General features: G+C 37.2%; 1 protein-coding gene across 5 annotated transcripts in view; it reads left to right on the forward strand.

The window, feature by feature from the left end:
- CWF19L2 (CWF19 like cell cycle control factor 2) overlaps nt 1–18,935 on the forward strand; it is a 208,314-nt gene that overhangs the window by 38,874 nt on the left and 150,505 nt on the right. For all 5 annotated transcript variants that reach the window (XM_082627372.1, XM_082627375.1, XM_082627373.1 and 2 more), the window contains exon 6: nt 5,010–5,103. In XM_082627372.1, the coding sequence (XP_082483498.1) occupies nt 5,010–5,103 (94 nt within the window). The remainder of the gene's footprint in view (nt 1–5,009; nt 5,104–18,935) is intronic.

The raw sequence follows: 18,935 nt of genomic DNA on the forward strand, positions 1-18,935 counted from the left end.
GATTCTTACTTGTTGTAGCTTTTTCTTTTCCGCTTAGAGAAAATGCTTTAACATTTTTTTAGGGTTGGGTTAGTACCCTCTGTGCTTCCTGTACTTGGATTTCTGTTTCCTTCTTCAGGTTCTGGCAGTCCGTAATTTCATCAAACACAGTTTTGCCCTGCCTCTCTCTCTCTTCTCCTTCTAGGTCCCCTATAGTGTGAATGTTGGTATGCTGAATGTTGTCTTAGAGATTCCTTAACTTTTCTCATTTTTTTTAAACCTTATTTTTCTTTTTCTGTTCAGATTGAGTTAATTTTTATTTCATCTTCTTCTGTATCACTTTGTCTGCTGTTGGTTCCTTCTAATGTGTTTTGCATTTCAGTTAGTGTGTTCTTCAGTTCTGTCTTTTAAAAATGTTTTTTAGTTCCTTTTTAAAATTCTCTGTTCATCTATTCTTTCCTCTAATTTAGTCAGTATTCCTATTATTAATGCTTTGAACTCTTTGTATATTAAGTTGTTCATTGCTATTTCATTAGTTGTTTTCTTTAGGGTTTTTCTCTTTTTCTTTCAGTTGAAACAGTTTTCTGTCTTCTCATTTTGCTTAACTTTCTCTGTGTCTGTGATATTAGGTGAAACATTTACCTACTCTGATCTTGAAGGAGTGTCCTTGTGTGGGAGCATTTCTCTGCAGTCTCCATGTGCCCAGTGGCTTTGATGGGAGAACTGGATCTGACCTGAGCATGAGTCACATCTTTCCACAGGGTGTGCTGGCAGCTATCACCTTTGTAGGAGGCGAGACTGGAAGATGGAGGGACTAGAGTCAGAGCCAGGTGTGAGCCTGGGGTTCTTCTCTGCTCAGTGACCAATACCACCTTATTGGAGTTGGGGTAGGGCCCCAATTTCCTGGAGCAGAAGCCCTGTTATTTGGGAGTGAGCTGGCTCCATTCCCTTTAAGTGTGTACTCTTTTCGTTCCTAGCACCAGTACTTTGCCCCAGAGGGGACCAGTATTGGAGCAAGAGGGGACAGAGTGGGTGCTCGGGAAAGGTCAGGTGTGGGCTGTGGTGTTCCAGACCCCAGTCTGAGTTTCGGACCTCACCCAATGAGCTGCTTCCATAATCAGCTGCAGTGACTGCCACCTCCCCCCACCCCCGTCAGATGCCATTCTGGGTCAGGTTAGCTCTGTCCCTCAAAACAGCATACTCCCCTCAGTCCTGTAGCCCTTGCCCCAGTTTGGAGCTGCATGGCATAGCAAGAGGGGCTGGAATGGGCACTTGGCTTCGGTCAGGGAGTGGGCTGTGGTGGTCCCAGACCAGTCAGAGTTACAGACTGCTTCTGATGCGCTGCCTCGCCAGGCACCTTCATTGGTTGCCGTCACTCCATTCAGATGCAGTTCCAGATCTGAGCAGGGTTCATTTCTCACAACTGTGTACTCTTCTTGGGTGCAGCATCCCTTGCCCCAGTGTGGAAGTGAGCCATGGAGCAAGTGGTGCTGTAGTGGGCACTTGGCTTAGGCTGGAGCATGGGCTGGGGGTGTTGTAGGAAACTGGCCAGAGTCCTGGGGCAGTTTAAGTCTACTTCTGCTGCCTTGTTTTGAGAGTAATCAAATTTGTGTGTGTGCTTCATGAGCAGAGTCTGCGTTTCTTACAGTCCCCCTGTTAGTCCCACTGGTTTTCAAGTCAGCTAAGGGGACTTGTCTTCTTGACATTGGACCCTAGGGCTAGGGAACCCAATATGTGGCTTGAATTGCTCACCCCCCAGGGAGGATCTCTGAGTCCATGTAATCTCCTTCCTTTTCTGTGTCCCCTCCCAGGGTCACAATTCCTGACTTGGCTGCTTCTCTTCTCTTCCTACCTGAATCTGTGTGGATTTTTCTTACAGCCTTTGTAGTATAAGAGTCTTTCTACCAATCTCCTGTTGGTTTTCAGTGAGAATTGTTCCATATGTAGATGTATTTTTGCTGTGTTCTTGGAAGGAAGTGAGCTCCACATCCTCCTACTCTACCATCTTGATCTCTCCTTCCTACATCATCGTATTCTTAACACATGATAAATGTTTGGTTTATTTTGAGGAAAATATGGCCGTTGCCTTAGAATCAAATGATAATTCTTATAATGGGAGTGAAAAAAATGAAGATCATAGGAAGAAGACTAAAATGATGGTCCTTAACTGAAGCTTCAGTGTGAAGCATGTTGATTTCATATGTCTTCTTTATATTGAGGATATCATTTCTTTTGTGCTTTATGCTAATGTTTTTTATATTGTGAGTCAGAAATTTATTGCAGTCATCATTTAAAAATATAAAATATCAGCATGTATTACATATAACAAATATACGTTTTGTTTCCTAAAACCTTTGTTTTGGATACACATACACAGAAAATCTCTCTATGGGTCAAGGTCACAGAAAAGCTTGAAAGCCAGTACTCAAGTCTTTGTGTCTTCTTGGCTCCTTATGCCCACATTGTGCCCTAAGCTACAGATCTATGGCACATATCTATAAAACCAGTCTATAGCATATAGAGATGCATACCAATTTTTCAACCTTTTTTCATAAGCAGGACATCTCCTCACTCCAGTCCTTGGCTTTGTTTCCATTCCCCTGTATATACTGGAGCACCTTTAGTATTTATTATGTTTTAGAAATTGAACTAAGGACTAACATTTTCTGCTTGCACATAGAGCCCAGTAGTCATGTGGCTTCAGTTATGCTTACTGCTTTGCATTTCTCTTCTGTTTCTGGTGTACCGAGATGGGTTTATCTTGTTCTGAACTTAGCAGTGTTTTATATTTTGTATATCTTTTCGGTTTGTCCTGAGCAGAGACAAACATGGCAACATGAACTGAACTTTAATAAATCTCTTGACTAGAAGGTCTGAGCATGTTTTAGAGATTGATTCATGTTGATATATTTTATTTCTATTTCATTCCTTTCAATCACTGTATAGTCTTTCATAATCTAACTCTGCCATTCTGTAAATATCCATTCCTCTTGGAATGGATATTTTGTTTTTCACTCTTACAAACTATTACAAGCAGTGCTAAATTTCTCCATAGTGCATATTTAGAAGTGGAATTGCTAAGTTATTAAGTACACATCTATTTTCTCTTACAAACACTTACAAAGAGATTATATCAATTTATTGCACCCCAACAATGTGTTTCTTAACCATACTTAGTATCTGTATTGTCAAACTTTAAAATTATGTCATGCTGAATAATGTGTGAGAAATGGTATTTCATGTATTAATATGCATTCCTCTGATTACTAGGAGAGATCTTTTTTTGTCATTTAGATTTCTTATAGTATGAACTGCTTGTTTATGTTTTTTGTTGTTTATCTTTTTCTTACTGATGGTAATTCTTTATATACTCAGTCTTGTGTCTTGTGTACTTTCAGATAGTATCTCATAATTCATCTTACCAGTTGTCAATTGTCCTCCTCAGTTTGTAATTTTAGTCTTTGTTATCCTGTTGAGTATCTGATGTGTATCTCTCTGAGTGTCCCAATAAGACCACTGGAAGAAATTGTAGATACTGTGAGATTTTACAGTAGGTTAAAATGGGAGGTGGCAGAATCTTTTTGCGTGTACATTATGAGAAGTCAAATGCTTACTACTTTGCTTATCCCTCTAAGTTAACCTTTAACTTAAAAATTTTTTGTTTGTTTTTTTCTATTTTTTTGCCACACCATGTGACATGGGATTTTAGTTCCTAGACCAGGGATTGGACCTGTGCCCCCTGCAGTGGAAGCGCGGCATCTTAACCACTGGACCGCCAGGAAATTCCTAACTTAAATTTTGTTCTTTGGAGATTCTGTACTTTTCTGTCAGCTCATGAATACATTTTAAATGCTTTTTAAAAATTTTTTATCCAACATTTTTGTTTTCAAAGGTTGGTTCTGGAAGCTAGCATTTAACTCTTTCCATTCTTCTCTATCTAATTGCCATTATTATTTCTAATAATTGCCATTATTAGTTCTAAGAAGCATTTTCTGACCCCCTAAGTCAAATTGGATGCCCCTAGTATATGTTTCTATAGCAGTCTTTACTTTCATAGCACTCTTCTGTATTAATATTGCTTGTCTTCCTCCTTTCTCAAGGCCATAATTTCTTTGATGGTAAGGACTATGCCTAGCTTATTAATTATAGCCCCAGTACCTGGCATAGTGCTTGGAACACAGTAGACACTTGCATTGTGACTAGGCTACTGTCATCTTTTTCCTGATTACTGCCACAATCTTCTTACTGGTTTCCTACCTATAATGTTGCTTTTCTCCAGTCTTTTCTCCACTCTGAAACCAGTTTGCTCTTTGTGTAACACAAAGCTGATCATGTTTATGACTCACCATTGCCCCAGCAGAAAGCTCCAATAGCAGTTTAAAGTGGTTCCTGTGGCCTAGTCCCTGATTATTCTACAACCTAATCTCTTATTCGCTATTCATTCATGCTTCTCAAGTTTTAGCCAGTCTGAATTACTTTCTTCCCTAAAAGTGCAGTGCTTTTTCTTTCCTCTTGGGTTTTATGAACATGCTTTTATTCCTACACTTGGAACCTCTTAATTCTCTCTTTTCCCACAGAAGAAACTGGCTAATTCTTGCTCATCCTTAGGTCTAATAGTACTCCTATTACTTCCTTTAGGAAGTCTTTGATCTGTCAGCATGAGAGGAGTTTGAATTGTGTATGGCTTTAATACTCTGTACTTATATCTTGAAAGCACTTGTCAGTTACTTGTATATTGTCTGTATTCCTCACTATCTCATAAGCTAGCAAGGGCTGTGTTAGGCATATTGACTATTACATCTTCTGCATCTAGCACAGCTGTGATTCATGGTAGGCATTCAAGAAAGGCACTGAATAAATGTTAATTTAGACATTATTTCCTGCAAGTTGGAAAAGAGTGTGTCTTAAGAGTTTTTAAAGTATTTCCCTAAGGTTACAATTGTTAACTGAGTCTCAGATTTTTAATTTATTAATATATTATATGGTGAGGTTATTTTAAAATTGTGACCTCTGAAAATGTTTTGTTCCAGTTGAGACTGCTGGAAAGAGAATTGAATCCATACTGGAAGGATGGTGGGACAGGTCTTCCACCAGAAGACTGTAATGTGTCATCAGTTACTAAAGGTATCTTCATATTTTGATTGTAGCCACACAGGCATTTCTTATAACTTGGTATTCCTAAGGGAATGAACTGAGTCTGCTAGTAGATTGGCAAGATGTATTATGAATTCTAAAAATGAATAATAATCCAAATCAGATTTTGAGATGTATTAAATCTAAATTTTATCCCTAGTTATTATTTAAATATTTCTGCTTGATGCTGTAATTTTGATCAAGTCTGCAAATATCTGTGTCTGTTTATGTATTTGCAAAACTGATGTATATTGATTATCTGATGTGAAATTTGTATGGTTTTATATTATGAGCATCTATGGATTATTACTAAAGGTTCACAGTTTACATATAGGAAAGCAATGATAAAACATATGCAGTCTTTTAAGGCCTCATTTAAATTATTAGTACTTGGGAAGATTATTTTAACTATAATATGTTAGCAAATTGGTTAAATATTTTTATACTCGATAATGTTTTTATATTTGAGTTTATATTTTGAATGGATTAATGAAAAGCATGGTTCTGTAAGGATGTAATCCTTTGGTTTGTTACAGTCTATAACAAAATGTAAAAAGTATTAAAGCTCTGAAGTTTCATGAAAATGATGTATAAATATTAAAGATGTGATTTCATATCTTCAGAAATTCTTACTTTGCCAGCATTTACAAATTTTAGTGATGTTAAGATAGTGCTGTTACTTTCCAGCAGATGGAGACAAAATACTTGTGTCACGTATTCATACCTTTCACCATAATTTTAAAAAGTACTTATATGCTAATTAAGTGTTACATTGACAACTCAATGAAAAGTTTGATTAATTACAATTAACCCAGTATACACATAGTAGTATTATAAATTATCTTTTCATCTTAGTCATTTCTCAGCAGAATGTTTTCCTGCTTTTTATACATAGTTTATTTTTATTTTGGCCATTTGTTATATTCTTTTGTATTTTATGAGAGATGTCCCTGGTGCCACCGTATAGGTTCCTTTTTAATTTATATTTATTAGTTTTACTGAAGTTATTAGTAATTATAAGATTTTCTTGCCTTTCAGCTTGGGCAATAAAGAAATGTCTCTGCTGGGCTATATAATAATAAATGTAGTCATATAAGGGTCTCTTTGAAATACTGATGTTTAGAAATTTAAGAGTTTGGGAATCATAAGTTTTCTCAGTGAACCATTATTATGTAGGGCTGACCCAAGCTTTTACCATTCTGGTTGTCAGAGGACAGTCAGTAAGTTCATCTATGGGGAAGACTTAGAATTGGCAAATCCTGTCTTTGAGTATATGTAGTCAGCAGGTTCTTAACTTCACTGATTGGAGAAGACCCAAAGTTCTACCTTAGGTAGTATCTTTCAGCTTGCTGAACCAGTAGAGTCAAAGACACTAGGAGAAAAATGACCTTACATAAAGGTTTTAGAGAGCCTTTCTCCCTTCTCTTTCATATAATGCTTTCACGATTTCCCTTTCTCATATTTAATTAGAAGGAGAAAGAATGACAGAAAGCTCTGAATGTCTGTCAGAGGTTCAGATCCCAGAGTTGAAATTAAGCTTTAAAAAATGATTTCTAGGTTTTTCTGCATATGCAGATAGTGTAGTCATTCTCTTTAGACTAGTGGTAGAGTTGAAACTGTGAGGCACCTAAAAGTGTTATAACAGTAGTATTAAGAGTTATGTAGAGGTGCTATAGTGTTTATCTTTAAGGACTTAGACTTTGGAGTTTGGCTTCTTGGGATTAGAATTTTGGCGTTTCCACTCATTAGTTCTGTGATTTGGGGAATGTTTCCTGACCTCTGAGCCCATTTTAAACATTGTGCTAGGGAATAATGGTATTACCTGTCTTATATGGTTATTGTGAGGATTTATCACAGAATCTGGAATATAGTAAATACTTCATAATGATGTTGTCAAATATTTGTCCTTATGATGAAATGTTTTGGGAAGATTTTATCAACAGATTTTTTGGTAATGATTGAGGTGCCATATACACAATAACTAATTTGGTACTCTTGATATTTTTTTTCCTTAGAGAAAATTAAGTAGAAAAATAAATAAATTTTCACTGTCCATACAAAATTATCTTAAATCATATTTTAGTAATGGGACTATTTGTACAATTTTTAAGTGTACAAAATAACACGTTTTTGTATCAGTTTATTTTCAATAGCAGCCATGTGAGGGTAGCAAAGTAGATGTCCCAGTTGTATAGGAAGCTAATACCTAATGTTCAGGAAACTATGGCTGAAATTGGTCAAGTTCTTTGCCTATAGTCATGTGAGTAGTACCAGAACCCAGGTCTTCTGATTTTAGTCTAGGGTTAGTTACTCTAGGTTTTCATTAGAAGACTCTGTTACCATGTAGTTAGTAGATATTCTTGCTTAAAAACTCTGTATTTTTATTCATCCATATAGATTTTTTTTCCCTCTTTATTTTTTGGCTTTCTCTTACAGAATCTTTTGAGAAGTTGTTTCAAAGGTGATTTAAATCAACTGCCTTATTTTGCAGACAAAGAAGCAAAATTTAAAAGAGTTAATGACTTGCTTAAGGTCTTGCAACTATTTAATAACAACAGCAAGACTAAAATCTAGGTCTCCTGATATTCAGTTTATTGCTATTTTTATATTAGCCTGTCTTCTGAGAAAAATGAGGATGTAGCCCAGATTCACTTGGTTATATTTTGTCTATAATAATATAACTTTTAATTATGGAAGCATATACTCAGTCTCTTAATTTTTGACTTATAGAAAACAGACATCAGCAACAGGTATATATTAAGTGCTCCATACCAATGAATTTACTGTAATTGATATACCTTTATCTCAGATAGAGGACAGGGACCATGCCTTATTCATGATTTTTTTGTTTGTTTTTTTAAAAAAGTTATTTTTTAGTGAGTAGATACCCCATTCACCCATGTTTTACCCCCTTATTATGTTTTGATTTCCTTCTGTGTTTAACAGATTTTCATATTCATAGTAAGTGTTCACAAAATATTTGTTGGATTTAATTTCTTGATAGATGGTTCTGTAGTTGGTATTTTTGTTTTCTTTTTAAATATTCAATTTGGTGAATTCTCTTGTTATAAATATTTTATTATTGCTATTGTTGGGGCCCAGGGTACATTACCCCAAAGTGTGCCTCAATGGCATATTGATTATTTTGAATTAAAGTTACTTAAGAAAGAGCTTATGCAAGAGGGACACTTTGAGCCTCCTCTCTGTCTTCCTGAAAGTAGGGAATAAATTGCATATGGAAAATGAAGGTAGAAGGAAATTCTTATCAACAGAGATAGGGAATTTGAGGTCAAAAAGCCTATACAAACAGACCATGTTACTTTAATTTATTACCCCAAGCCCAAACTCAGTTTAGATTCTTCACTAATTGAGCACCCAAAGCCTAAGTTATTTTTGTCCTATAAATTTCTTATAAATTTAGTGTTTCTCTGTCTAAAAAGTATAAAAACTGGCTCCTTTGGTCCTCTCCTAGGTTTCTATGAGAACTCCATGAGCATGAATTAAAATTTTCACTGTGTCCATCAGTTTGTCAGTAGATAACTCCTTGGAATAAAAATTTTAATTATATAGCTAGACCACTAACATGGGTGTTATTTACATTGGTTGTCTCTTATCACTGTGTAAATTGCAGATTTAGACTAACTTCCTTGAGTAGCTGCATTGCTAATTTTGAACTCATAGAATATATAAATAAAAAAAAGAGCAAGAGCAAAATAAACTTAAATGAAAAGTGAATCATTGAGTTAACTAGAGACCTGGATTTGAAGTACACAATATTTTAGGCATGTAAAGTAAGACCCGTTATCTTAGAAGAGATAGCTTAGTGAAGATAAACTTTTGAGATTTGTGTGAGGGACAGAATTAATTTCAGAATTGAAAAATCTGTTTTTTTTTTAAAGTAAACGTTTTATTTACGTTCAAAACATATATAGAAAAGTACACAAATCGTTAGTATACAGATTGATTACAATTGACTGTTGAACAACATGGGCGTTAGGGGCACCTACCCTCTGTGCAGTTGAAAATCTGTATATGACTTCCAGTTGGCCCTCTGTGATTCAACCAACCACGTATCCAGCCAACTGCAGGTTGTGTAGTATTGTAGTATTTGGTATTGAAAAAAATCCAAGTGTAAGTAAACCCACATAGTTCACACATGTTGTTCAAGGGTCAACTGTATTTTTACAAAGTGAAAACATCTGTGCAATCAGCATACAGTTTAAGAAACAGAACATTATTATCATCCCAAAGATTCGCTTTGTGGTTCTTCGAATCACTGTGCTCTTGCCAGAGGGTTCTAGCACCAAAATTCTGCTTTGCCTGGAATCATATACTATGCCCTCTTTTGTTTCCTGCTAGTATTGTGCCCATTTTCAGATTCACTTGTGTTGTTGGGTATATAGTCATTTATTCTCATTGCTATGTAGTAGTCTATTTTAGGAATATATATATCATCTATAATGTATATTCATTTTACTGAAGATGGACATTTGGGTTGATTCTAGGCTGGGATTACTGCAGGTTTCTTGCTATGAAGATTCTTGTGCATGTCTTTTGGGGTCTCTGTATTTTGTGGGTTATAGAGCTGGGGTGATCTAAACTAGTTCTATTTTTGAACAAGGAAAATCAGGAAAGTTTTGATTTATTTATTGATTAGATTTCCTATATGCAAATGAAAAGTGTCATGCATATAGAAGGAAATATTAGCAGCCTAATAAAGTTTGTTGGAGGCATTCAGATTTCCATAGTTGGTAATCACAACTAGAATAATTTGTTTCATTGTTATTATAGTTCTGTGATAATATCTGTATTACTATCTATGATAATACAGTTAGTTCTGTATTATCTGTAATTTCCTTATTCTTTTTTTAAAACTATTAATATATTTTATTTCATTTATTTATTTTGAAAAAAATTTTATTGGGGTATAATTGATTTACAATGTTGTGTTAGTTTCAGGTGTACAGCACAGTGAATCTGTTACACAAATACATGTATCTGCTCTTTTTAAGATTGTTTTCCCATAGAGCCTATTACAGAGTATTGAGTAGAGGAGGTCCTTATTAATTACCTATTTTATATATAGTAGTGTGTATGTGTCAATCCCAATCTTCCAATTTATCCCTCCCCCACCCTCACCCACCGGTAACCATAAGTTTATTTTCTACCTCTGTATCTCTATTTCGGTTTTGTAGATAAGTTCATTTGTAGCCTTTTCTTAGATTTGACATGTAAGTGATATCATATGATATTTGTCTTTCTTTGTCTGACTTAAGTCACTAAGTATGAGAATCTCGAGGTCCATCCATGTTGCTGCAAATGGCATTATTTTGTTCTTTTTTATGGGTAATATTTAGTTGTATATATATATATCACATCTTCTTTATGAATTCCTCTGTTGATGCACATTTAAGATGCTTCCATGTCCTGGCTATTGTAAATAGTGCTGCAGTGATCATCGGGGTGCATGCATCCTTTTGAATTCTGGTTTTCTCCGGATATATGCCCAGGAGTGAGACTGCTGGATTATATGGTAGCTCTATTTTTACTTTTTTGAGGAACCTCCATACTGTTCTCCATAGTGGCTGTACCAGTTTGCATTGCCACCAACAGTGTAGGAGGGTTCCCTTTTCTCCACACCCTCTCCAGCACTTATTGTTTGTAGACTTTATTGATGATGGCCATTCTGACTTGCGTGAGGTGATACCTTATTGTAGTTTTGATTTGCATTTCTCTAATAATTAGTGATGTTGAGCATCTTAGCATGTGCTTTTTGTCCATCTGTATGTCTTCGTTGGAGAAATGTCTGTTTAGATCTTCTGCCCATTTTTTTGATTGGTTTGCTTTTTTTATATTGAGCTGCAGGTAAGCTTTGGAGATTAATCCCTTGTCAGTTGCTTCATATGCAAATATTTTCTTCCATTCTGAGGGTTGTCTTTTCGTCTTGTTTATGGTTTCCTTTGCTGTGCAAAAGCTTCTAAGTTTAATAAATTAACTAGGTCCCATTTGATTATTTTTGTTTTTATTTCCATTATTCTAGGAGGTGGATGGAAAAAGATCTTGCTGCAGTTTATGTCAGAGTGTTCTCCCTATGTTTTCCTCTAACAGTTTTATAGTATCTGGCCTTACATTTAGATCTTTAATCCATTTTGAGTTTATTATTGTGTATGGTGTTACAGTGTGCTCTAATTTCATTCTTTAACATGTAGCTGGCCAGTTTTCCCAGCGCCACTTATTGAAGAGACTGTCTCTTCTCCATTGTATATTCTTGCCTCCTTTGTCAAAGATAAGGTTACTGTAGGTGTGTGGGTTTATCTCTGGGCTTTCTATGCTGTTCCATTGATGTATATTTCTGTTTTTGTACCAGTACCATACTGTACCATAGTGTCTTGATGACCATAGGTTTGTAGTATAGTCTGAAGTCAGGGAGCCTGATTCCTCCAGCTCTGTTGTTGTTTTTTTTAAACATCTTTATTGGAGTATAATTGCTTTACAATGGTGTGTTAGTTTCTGCTTTATAACAAAGTGAATCAGCTATACATATACATATATCCCCACATCTCCCCCGTCTTGCGTCTCCCTCCCAACCTCCCTATCCCACCCCTCTAGGTGGTCACAAAGCACTGAGCTGACCTCCCTGTGCTATGCAACTGCTTCCCACTAGCTATCTGTTTTACATTTGGTAGTATATATAAGTCCATGCCACTCTCTCACTTCATCCCAGCTTACCCTTCCGCCTCCCTGTGTCCTCAAGTCCATTCTCTACATGAGTCTTTATTCCTGTCCTGCCCCTAGGTTCTTCAGAACCATTTTTTTTTTAGATTCCATATATATGTGTTAGCATATGGTATTTGCTTTTCTTTTTCTGACTTAACTTCACTCTGTATGACAGACTCTAGGTTCATCCACCTCACTACAAATAGCTCAATTTCATTTCTTTTTATGGCTGAGTAATATTCCATTGTATATATGTGCCACATCTTCTTTATCCATTCATCTGTCGATGGACATTTAGGTTGCTTCCATGTCCTGGCAATTGTAAATAGAGCTGCAGTGAACATTGTTGTACATGTGTCTTTTTGAATTATGGTTTTCTCAGGGTATATACCCAGTAGTGGGATTGCTGGGTTATATGGTAGTTCTGTTTTTAGTTTTTAAGGAACCTCCATACTGTTCTCCATAGTGGCTGTATCAATTTACATTCCCACCAACAGTGCAAGAGGGTTCGTTTTTCTCCACACCCTCTCCAGCATTTATTGTTTGTAGATATTTTGCTGATGGCCATTCTGAATGGTTTGAGGTGATACATCATTGTAGTTTTCATTTTTATTTCTCTAATGATTAGTGATGTTGAGCATCCTTTAATGCGTTTGTTGGCAATCTGTCCTTCTTTGGAGAAGTGTGTATTTACGTCTTCTGCCCATTTTGGGTTGGGTTGTTTTTTTTTTGTTATTGAGCTGCATGAGCTGCTTGTAAATTTTGGAGATTAATCCTTTGTCAGTTGCTTCATTTGCAAATATTTTCCCCCATCCTGAGGGTTGTCTTTTCATCTTGTTTGTGGTTTCCTTCGCTGTGCAAAAACTTTTAAGTTTCATTTGGTCCCATTTGTTTATTTTTATTTTTTATTTCCATTTCTCTAGGAGGGGGGTCAAAAAGGATCTTGCTGTGATTTATGTCACAGAGTGTTCTGCCTATGTTTTCGTCTCAGAGTTTTATAATGTCTGGCCTTACATTTAGGTCTTTAATCCATTTTGAGTTTATTTTTGTGTATGGTGTTAGGGATGTTCAAATTTCATTCTTTCACATGTAACAGTCCAGTGTTCCCAGCACCACTTATTGAAGAGGCTGTTTTTTCTGCATTGTATATTCTTGCCTCCTTTATCAAAAATAACTTGACCGTATGTGTGTGGGTTTATCTCTGGGCTTTCTATCCTGTTCCATTGATCTATATTTCTGTTTTTGTGCCAGTACCATACTGTCTTGATTACTGTAACTTTGTAGTATAGTCTGAAGTCTGGGAGCCTGATTCCGCCAGCTCCATTTTTCTTTCTCAAGATTGTTTTGGCTATTTGGGGTCTTTTGTGTTTCCATACAAATTGTGAAATTTTTTGTTCTAGTTCTGTGAAAATGCCAGTGGTAGTTTGATAGTGATTGCACTGAATGTATAGATTGCTTTGAGTAGTCTAGTCATTTTCACAGTGTTGATTCTTCTGGTCCAAGAGCGTATCTCTCCATCTGTTTGCGTCATCTTTTACTTTTTTCATCAGTATTTTATAGTTGTCTGAGTACCGGTCTTTTGTTTCCTTAGGTAGGTGTATTCCTAGGTATTTTATTCATTTTGATGCAGTGGTAAATGGGATTGTTTCCTTAAGTTCTCTTTCTGATTTTTTGTTGTTAGTGTGTAAGAATGCAAGAGATTTCTATGTATTAATTTTGTAAACAGCAGCTGTACCAAATTCATTTATGAGTACTAGTAGTTTTCTCATAGCATCTTTAGGATTTTCTATGCATAGTGTCATGTCATATGCAAACAGTGACAGTTTTACTTCTTTTTTTCCACTTTGGATTCCTTTTATTTATTTTTCTTCTCTGATTGCTGTGGCTAGGACTTCCAAAATTATGTTGAGTTGTAGTGGCAAGAGTGGTCATCCTTGCTTTGTTCCTGATCTTAGAGGAAATGCTTTCAGCTTTTCACCATTGACTAATTGTTAGCTGTAGGTTTTGTTGTATATGGGCTCTTTTATGTTGAGGTAGGTTCCCTCTAAGCCCACTTTCTGGAGTTCTATTTTGTCATAAATGGGTGTTGAACTTTGTTATAGTTTTTTCTGCATGTATTGAGTTGATCATAAGGATTTTATTCTTTAGTTTGTTAATGTGGTGTATCACGTTGTTTGATTTGTGTATATTGAAGAATCCTTGCAACCCTGAGATAAATCCCACTTGATCAGAGTGTATTATCCTTTTAGTGTGCTGTTGGATTCGGTTTGCTAGTAGTTTGTTGAGGCTTTTTGTGTCTATGTTCATTAGTGATATTGACCTATAAATTTTCTTTTTTTGTGGTATCTTTGTCTGGTTTTGGTATCAGGGTGATGGTAGCCTCATAGAATGAGTTTGGGAGTGCTCCTTTCTCTGCAGTTTTTGGGAAGAGTTTCAGAACAGTAGCTGTTATCTCTTCTCTAAATGTTGGATAGAATTTACCTGTGAAACCATCTGATCCTGGACCTTTGTCTGTTGGAATATTTGTAATCACAGTTTCAATTTCAGTACTTGTGATTGGTTTGTTCATATTTTCTATTTCTTCCTGGTTCAGTCTTGTAAGCTTCTGTCTTTCTACAAATTTGTCCTTTCTTCTACGTTGTCCATTTTATTGGTATAGAGTTAACTGTACTAATTTCTTATGATCCTTTCTATTTCTGTGGTGTCCATTGTAACTTCTTTTTTCATATTTATAATTTTATTGATTTGAATCCTCTCCCTTTTTTTCTGATGAGTCTGGCTGAAGGTTTATCAATTTTGTTTATCTTCTAAAAGAACCAGCTTTTCGTTTCATTTATCTTTGCTATTGTTTTCTTTGTGTCTATTTCATTTATTCTGCTCTGATCTTTATGATTTCTTTCCTTCTACTAACTTTGGGTTTTGTTTGTTTTTCTTTCTCTAGTTGCTTTAGATGTAAGGATAGGTTGTTTACTTGAGTTTTTTCTTGTTTTTCGAGGTAAGCTTGTATTGCTATAAACTTCCCTTTTAGAACTACTTTTGCTGTGTCCCATACATTTTGCAGTATCTTGTATTTGGTGTCGTTTGTCTCTAGGTAATTTTTGATTCCCTCTTTGATTTCTTCAGTGATCCATTGATTATTTAATAACATACTGTTTAGCTTCCATGTGTTTGTGTTTTTTACAGTTTTTTTTCCTGTAATTGATTTCTAATCTCATAGCATTGTGGTCAGAAAAGACGCTTGATATGATTTCAGTTTTCTTAAATTTTTCAAGGTTTGATTTGTGACCCAAGATGTGACCTATTTTGGAGAATGTTCCATGTGCACTTGAGAAGAAAATGTTTTCTGCTCCTTTTGGATATAATGTCCTATAAATATCAATTAAGTGTATCTGGTCTAATGTGTCATTTAAGGCTTGTGTTTTCCTTAACTTTCTGTCTGGATGATGTATCCATTGGTTTAAGTGGGATCTTGATATCCTCCACTATTATTGTGTTACTGTCAATTTCCCCTTTTATGGCTGTTAGCATTTGCCTTATGTTGAGGTGCTCCTATGTAGGGTGCATATATTTACAATTGTTACGTCTTCTTCATGGACTGATCCTTTGATCATTATGTAGTGTTCTTCCTTGTCTCGTCTGTATTTTAAAGTCTATTTTGTGTGAGATGAGAATTGCTATTCCAGCCTTCTCTTCATTTCCATTTGCATGGAATATATGTTTTCCATTCCCTCACTTTAAGTCTGTATGTGTCCCTAGAACTGAAGTGGGTCTCTTGTAGACAGTATATATACATGTCTTGTTTTTGTATCCATTCAGCCAGTCTGTACCTTTGGCTGGAGGATTTGATGTGTTTGCATTTAAGGTAATTATTGATATGTATGTTGCTATTGTTATTTTCTTAATTGTTTTCAGTTTGTTTTTGTAGGTCTTTTTCTTCTCTGTGTTTCTTGCCTAGAGAAATTCATTTAGCATTTGTTGTAAAGCTAGTTTGGTAGTGCTGAATTTCCTCTTAGCTTTTGTTTGTCTGTAATGCTTTTGATCTCTCAGTTGATTCTGAATGGGAGCCTTGCTGGGTAGATTAATCTTGGTTGTAGGTTTTTCCCTTTTATTACTTTAAATTTATCCTGCCACTCCGTTCTGGCTTGCAGAGTTTCTGCTGAGATATCAACTGATAACCTTATGGGGATTCCCTTGTGTGTTATTTGTTGCTTTTCCCTTGTTGCTTTTAATATTTTTTCTTTGTATTTAATTTTTGTTAGTTTGATTCATATGTTTTTCCTTGGGTTTATCCTGTATGGGACTCTCTGTGCTTCCTAGACTTGGGCAACTATTTCCTTTCCCATGTTAGGGAACTTTTCAACTATAATCCCTTCAAATATTTTCTCAGACTCTCTATCTTTCTCTTCTTTTTCTGGGACCCCTATAATTTGAATATTGGTTCCTTTAATGTTGTCCCAGAGGTCTCTGAGACTGTCCTAATTTCTTTTCTTTATTTTCTTTATTCTGTTCCACTACAGTGATTTCCCCCATTCTTAAAGCTCACTTACCCATTCTTCTGCTTCAATTATTCTGCTACTGATTCCTTCTAGGGTAGTTTCATTTCATTATTGTATTGTTCATCACTGTTTGTTCTTAGGTTCCTCTAGGTTTTTGTTAATAATTTCTTGTATATTTTCGATCCGTGCCTCTATTCTGTTTCTGCTATCTTGCATCATCTTTACTATCATTACTCTGAATTCTTTTTGGGTAGATTGCCCAGTTCCTTTTCATTTATTTGTTCTTGTATGTTTCTATCTTGTGCCTTTGTCTGCAGTATATTCCTCTGTTCTTTCATTTTGTGTAACTTACTATGTTCATTGTCAGCTTTCCACAGGCTGCAGGGTTGTAGTTCCTCTTGCTTCTGGTGTCTACCCCATTGTGGGTGATGGTGGTCCAGAGGCTTGTGTAGGCTTCCTGGTTGGAGGGACTGGTGCCTGTGCTCTGGTGGTTGGAGCTGGGTAGGCAGGGCCGTGGCAAAGGCTGTATTTTGGGGTGTCTCGAGAATAGGATGACTTTTGGCAGCCTGTCTGCTGATGGTTGGGGTTTTGTTCCTGTCTTGCTGGTTGTTTGGCCTGAGACATCCAGCACTGGAGCTTGCAGGCTCTTGGAGGGAGCCAGGTCTTGTTGCTGAGATGAGGACCTCTGGGAGAGCTCACACTGATTAATATTCCCTGGGGCCAGGAATTCTCTGGCGGTCCAGTTTCCAGGACTTCACGCTTCCACCACGGGGCTCAGTTTCAACCCCCGGCTGGGGAACCAAGGAAGAACTTGCAAGCCGCATGGTGTGGCCCAAAACGAACAAACAAAGACAAAAAATAAAAAAACAAAAAAAGAGACAAAAACCAAGAGAAACAGAAAACCAAAAGGAAGCAAACAAAACCAGAAAGATCCAAAAAAAACCCACAAAGAAAATAATAAAGTAGACAACCACCAACCAAACAAATATACCTCAAAATGAAAACAAACAATAGAAACATAACAAACAAAAACAAAAGAAAAACAGTGCAAAAAGCAAAGACGACAAAAAATAAACACACAAAAATGACAAGAAAACAAAACGAAACAAACAGAAAAAGAGAAAAAAGCTTCAAAAGAAAACAGAAGGCAAAAAGAAACAAAAAAGACAAACAAAAAACCCAATAGACCAATAAAAAATACATTTAAAATTTTAAATGAATAAATTAATTAAAACAGAAAAACAAAACAGAACAAAATAATTCCCTGGGAGCTCTGCTGTCAGTGTCTTTACCCCCATGGTGAGCCATTTCCAACTTCCACCTCCCCAAGAGGCCCTCAAAGACCTTTCAGGTAAGTTTCTGGACCTGCTGTGGGCAGTGTGGTTGCAACACAGATTCTGACTTGCCCCAACTCCCATGTGCACATGTCCCCAAAGTCCACAGCTGCCAAATCTAGACCCATCTCAGTTCTGGGAGCACTCATTTATTCAGTTGTTCTCTAGGTGTTGGATATACCAGGCTGATCATGGGGGTTAAGTCGTGGCTTGTGCAGCTGCACGGAGAGATTTTAATTCCTCTTCCTTAGTCGTTCAGCCATGGGGGCTCAACTTTGGTTTCGGTCCCATCTCTGTGTGTGGGCTAACCTCAAGCATCTGCTCTCCACCCAGGCGAGAGGGGGCGAAGGCAGCAACTGAGTGGGAGACTCTTACTCGTTTAGGTGGGATTGGCCAGAGGTGGTGATCAATTGGGGCATGCATGCTTGCGCAGGCAGGAGGGAATAAGGTGCCTACGACTGGGGCATGCACATGCACTCAGGTGTGAGGGGGACAAGGTTGCAATGACTGGGGCGTGGGCACTCTGTTAGGAATCCCTCCCAGTGGCCATGAAGGCCGGGGCTGGCGTGTGGGGAGAGAGGCTGCGATGGTGGCCCCGCCCCTTGTGTGCCACTCAACAATGGCACCTTGCTTCTAAGGCAGTCCTACTTCTTCCAGGAGTATTCCCAGCTGCAGAGCTCCTCACTCCGGTCCCCACAGGCTGTTTCTGTGCAGCTGAGCTCCTCACTCCCGTCCCTTCAGGCCGTATCCACACAGCCAACAGCAGTCCTCTCCCTGGGTCTGCTCTCCTAACATCTCGTGTCAGCACCCAGCCCCTGCCCACATTGGCAGACACCCATCTCAGGCTGAGGTGCGCAGGGCTGTGGTACAGACTGTCCATGAAAGTCTCTTTCTCTCCTGACTGCCACAGATCAGCCATTGCACTTTCTTCCAATAGCCCCTGAATCCACCCCTCTATTACAGCATATTTTGCCACTGGTAAGGGGGCCTCCCTGGGTGTGGTAATCTCTCCTCTCCTTCAGCTCCTCCCCAGGAGTGTGGATCCCATCCCATTTCTTCTTTTCCTTTTCTTCCCTTTCTCTCCTTCATCCTACCTGGTTATGCAGAGATCTTCTCTTGTCCTTTTAGGTGTCCAGGATCCTCTGCTAGTGTTCAGCAGGTGCTCTATGCGAATTGTTCCACTTGTAGATGTATTCTTGATGTACTTATGGGGAGAAGTGAACCCCAGGTCCTTCTATTCCACCCTCTTGACTGCTCTCAGCTCCTTATTTGTTCT

Source organism: Mesoplodon mirus (assembly GCF_964341445.2).
Source record: "Mesoplodon mirus genome assembly, chromosome: 7".
Taxonomy (NCBI): Eukaryota; Metazoa; Chordata; class Mammalia; order Artiodactyla; family Ziphiidae; genus Mesoplodon; species Mesoplodon mirus.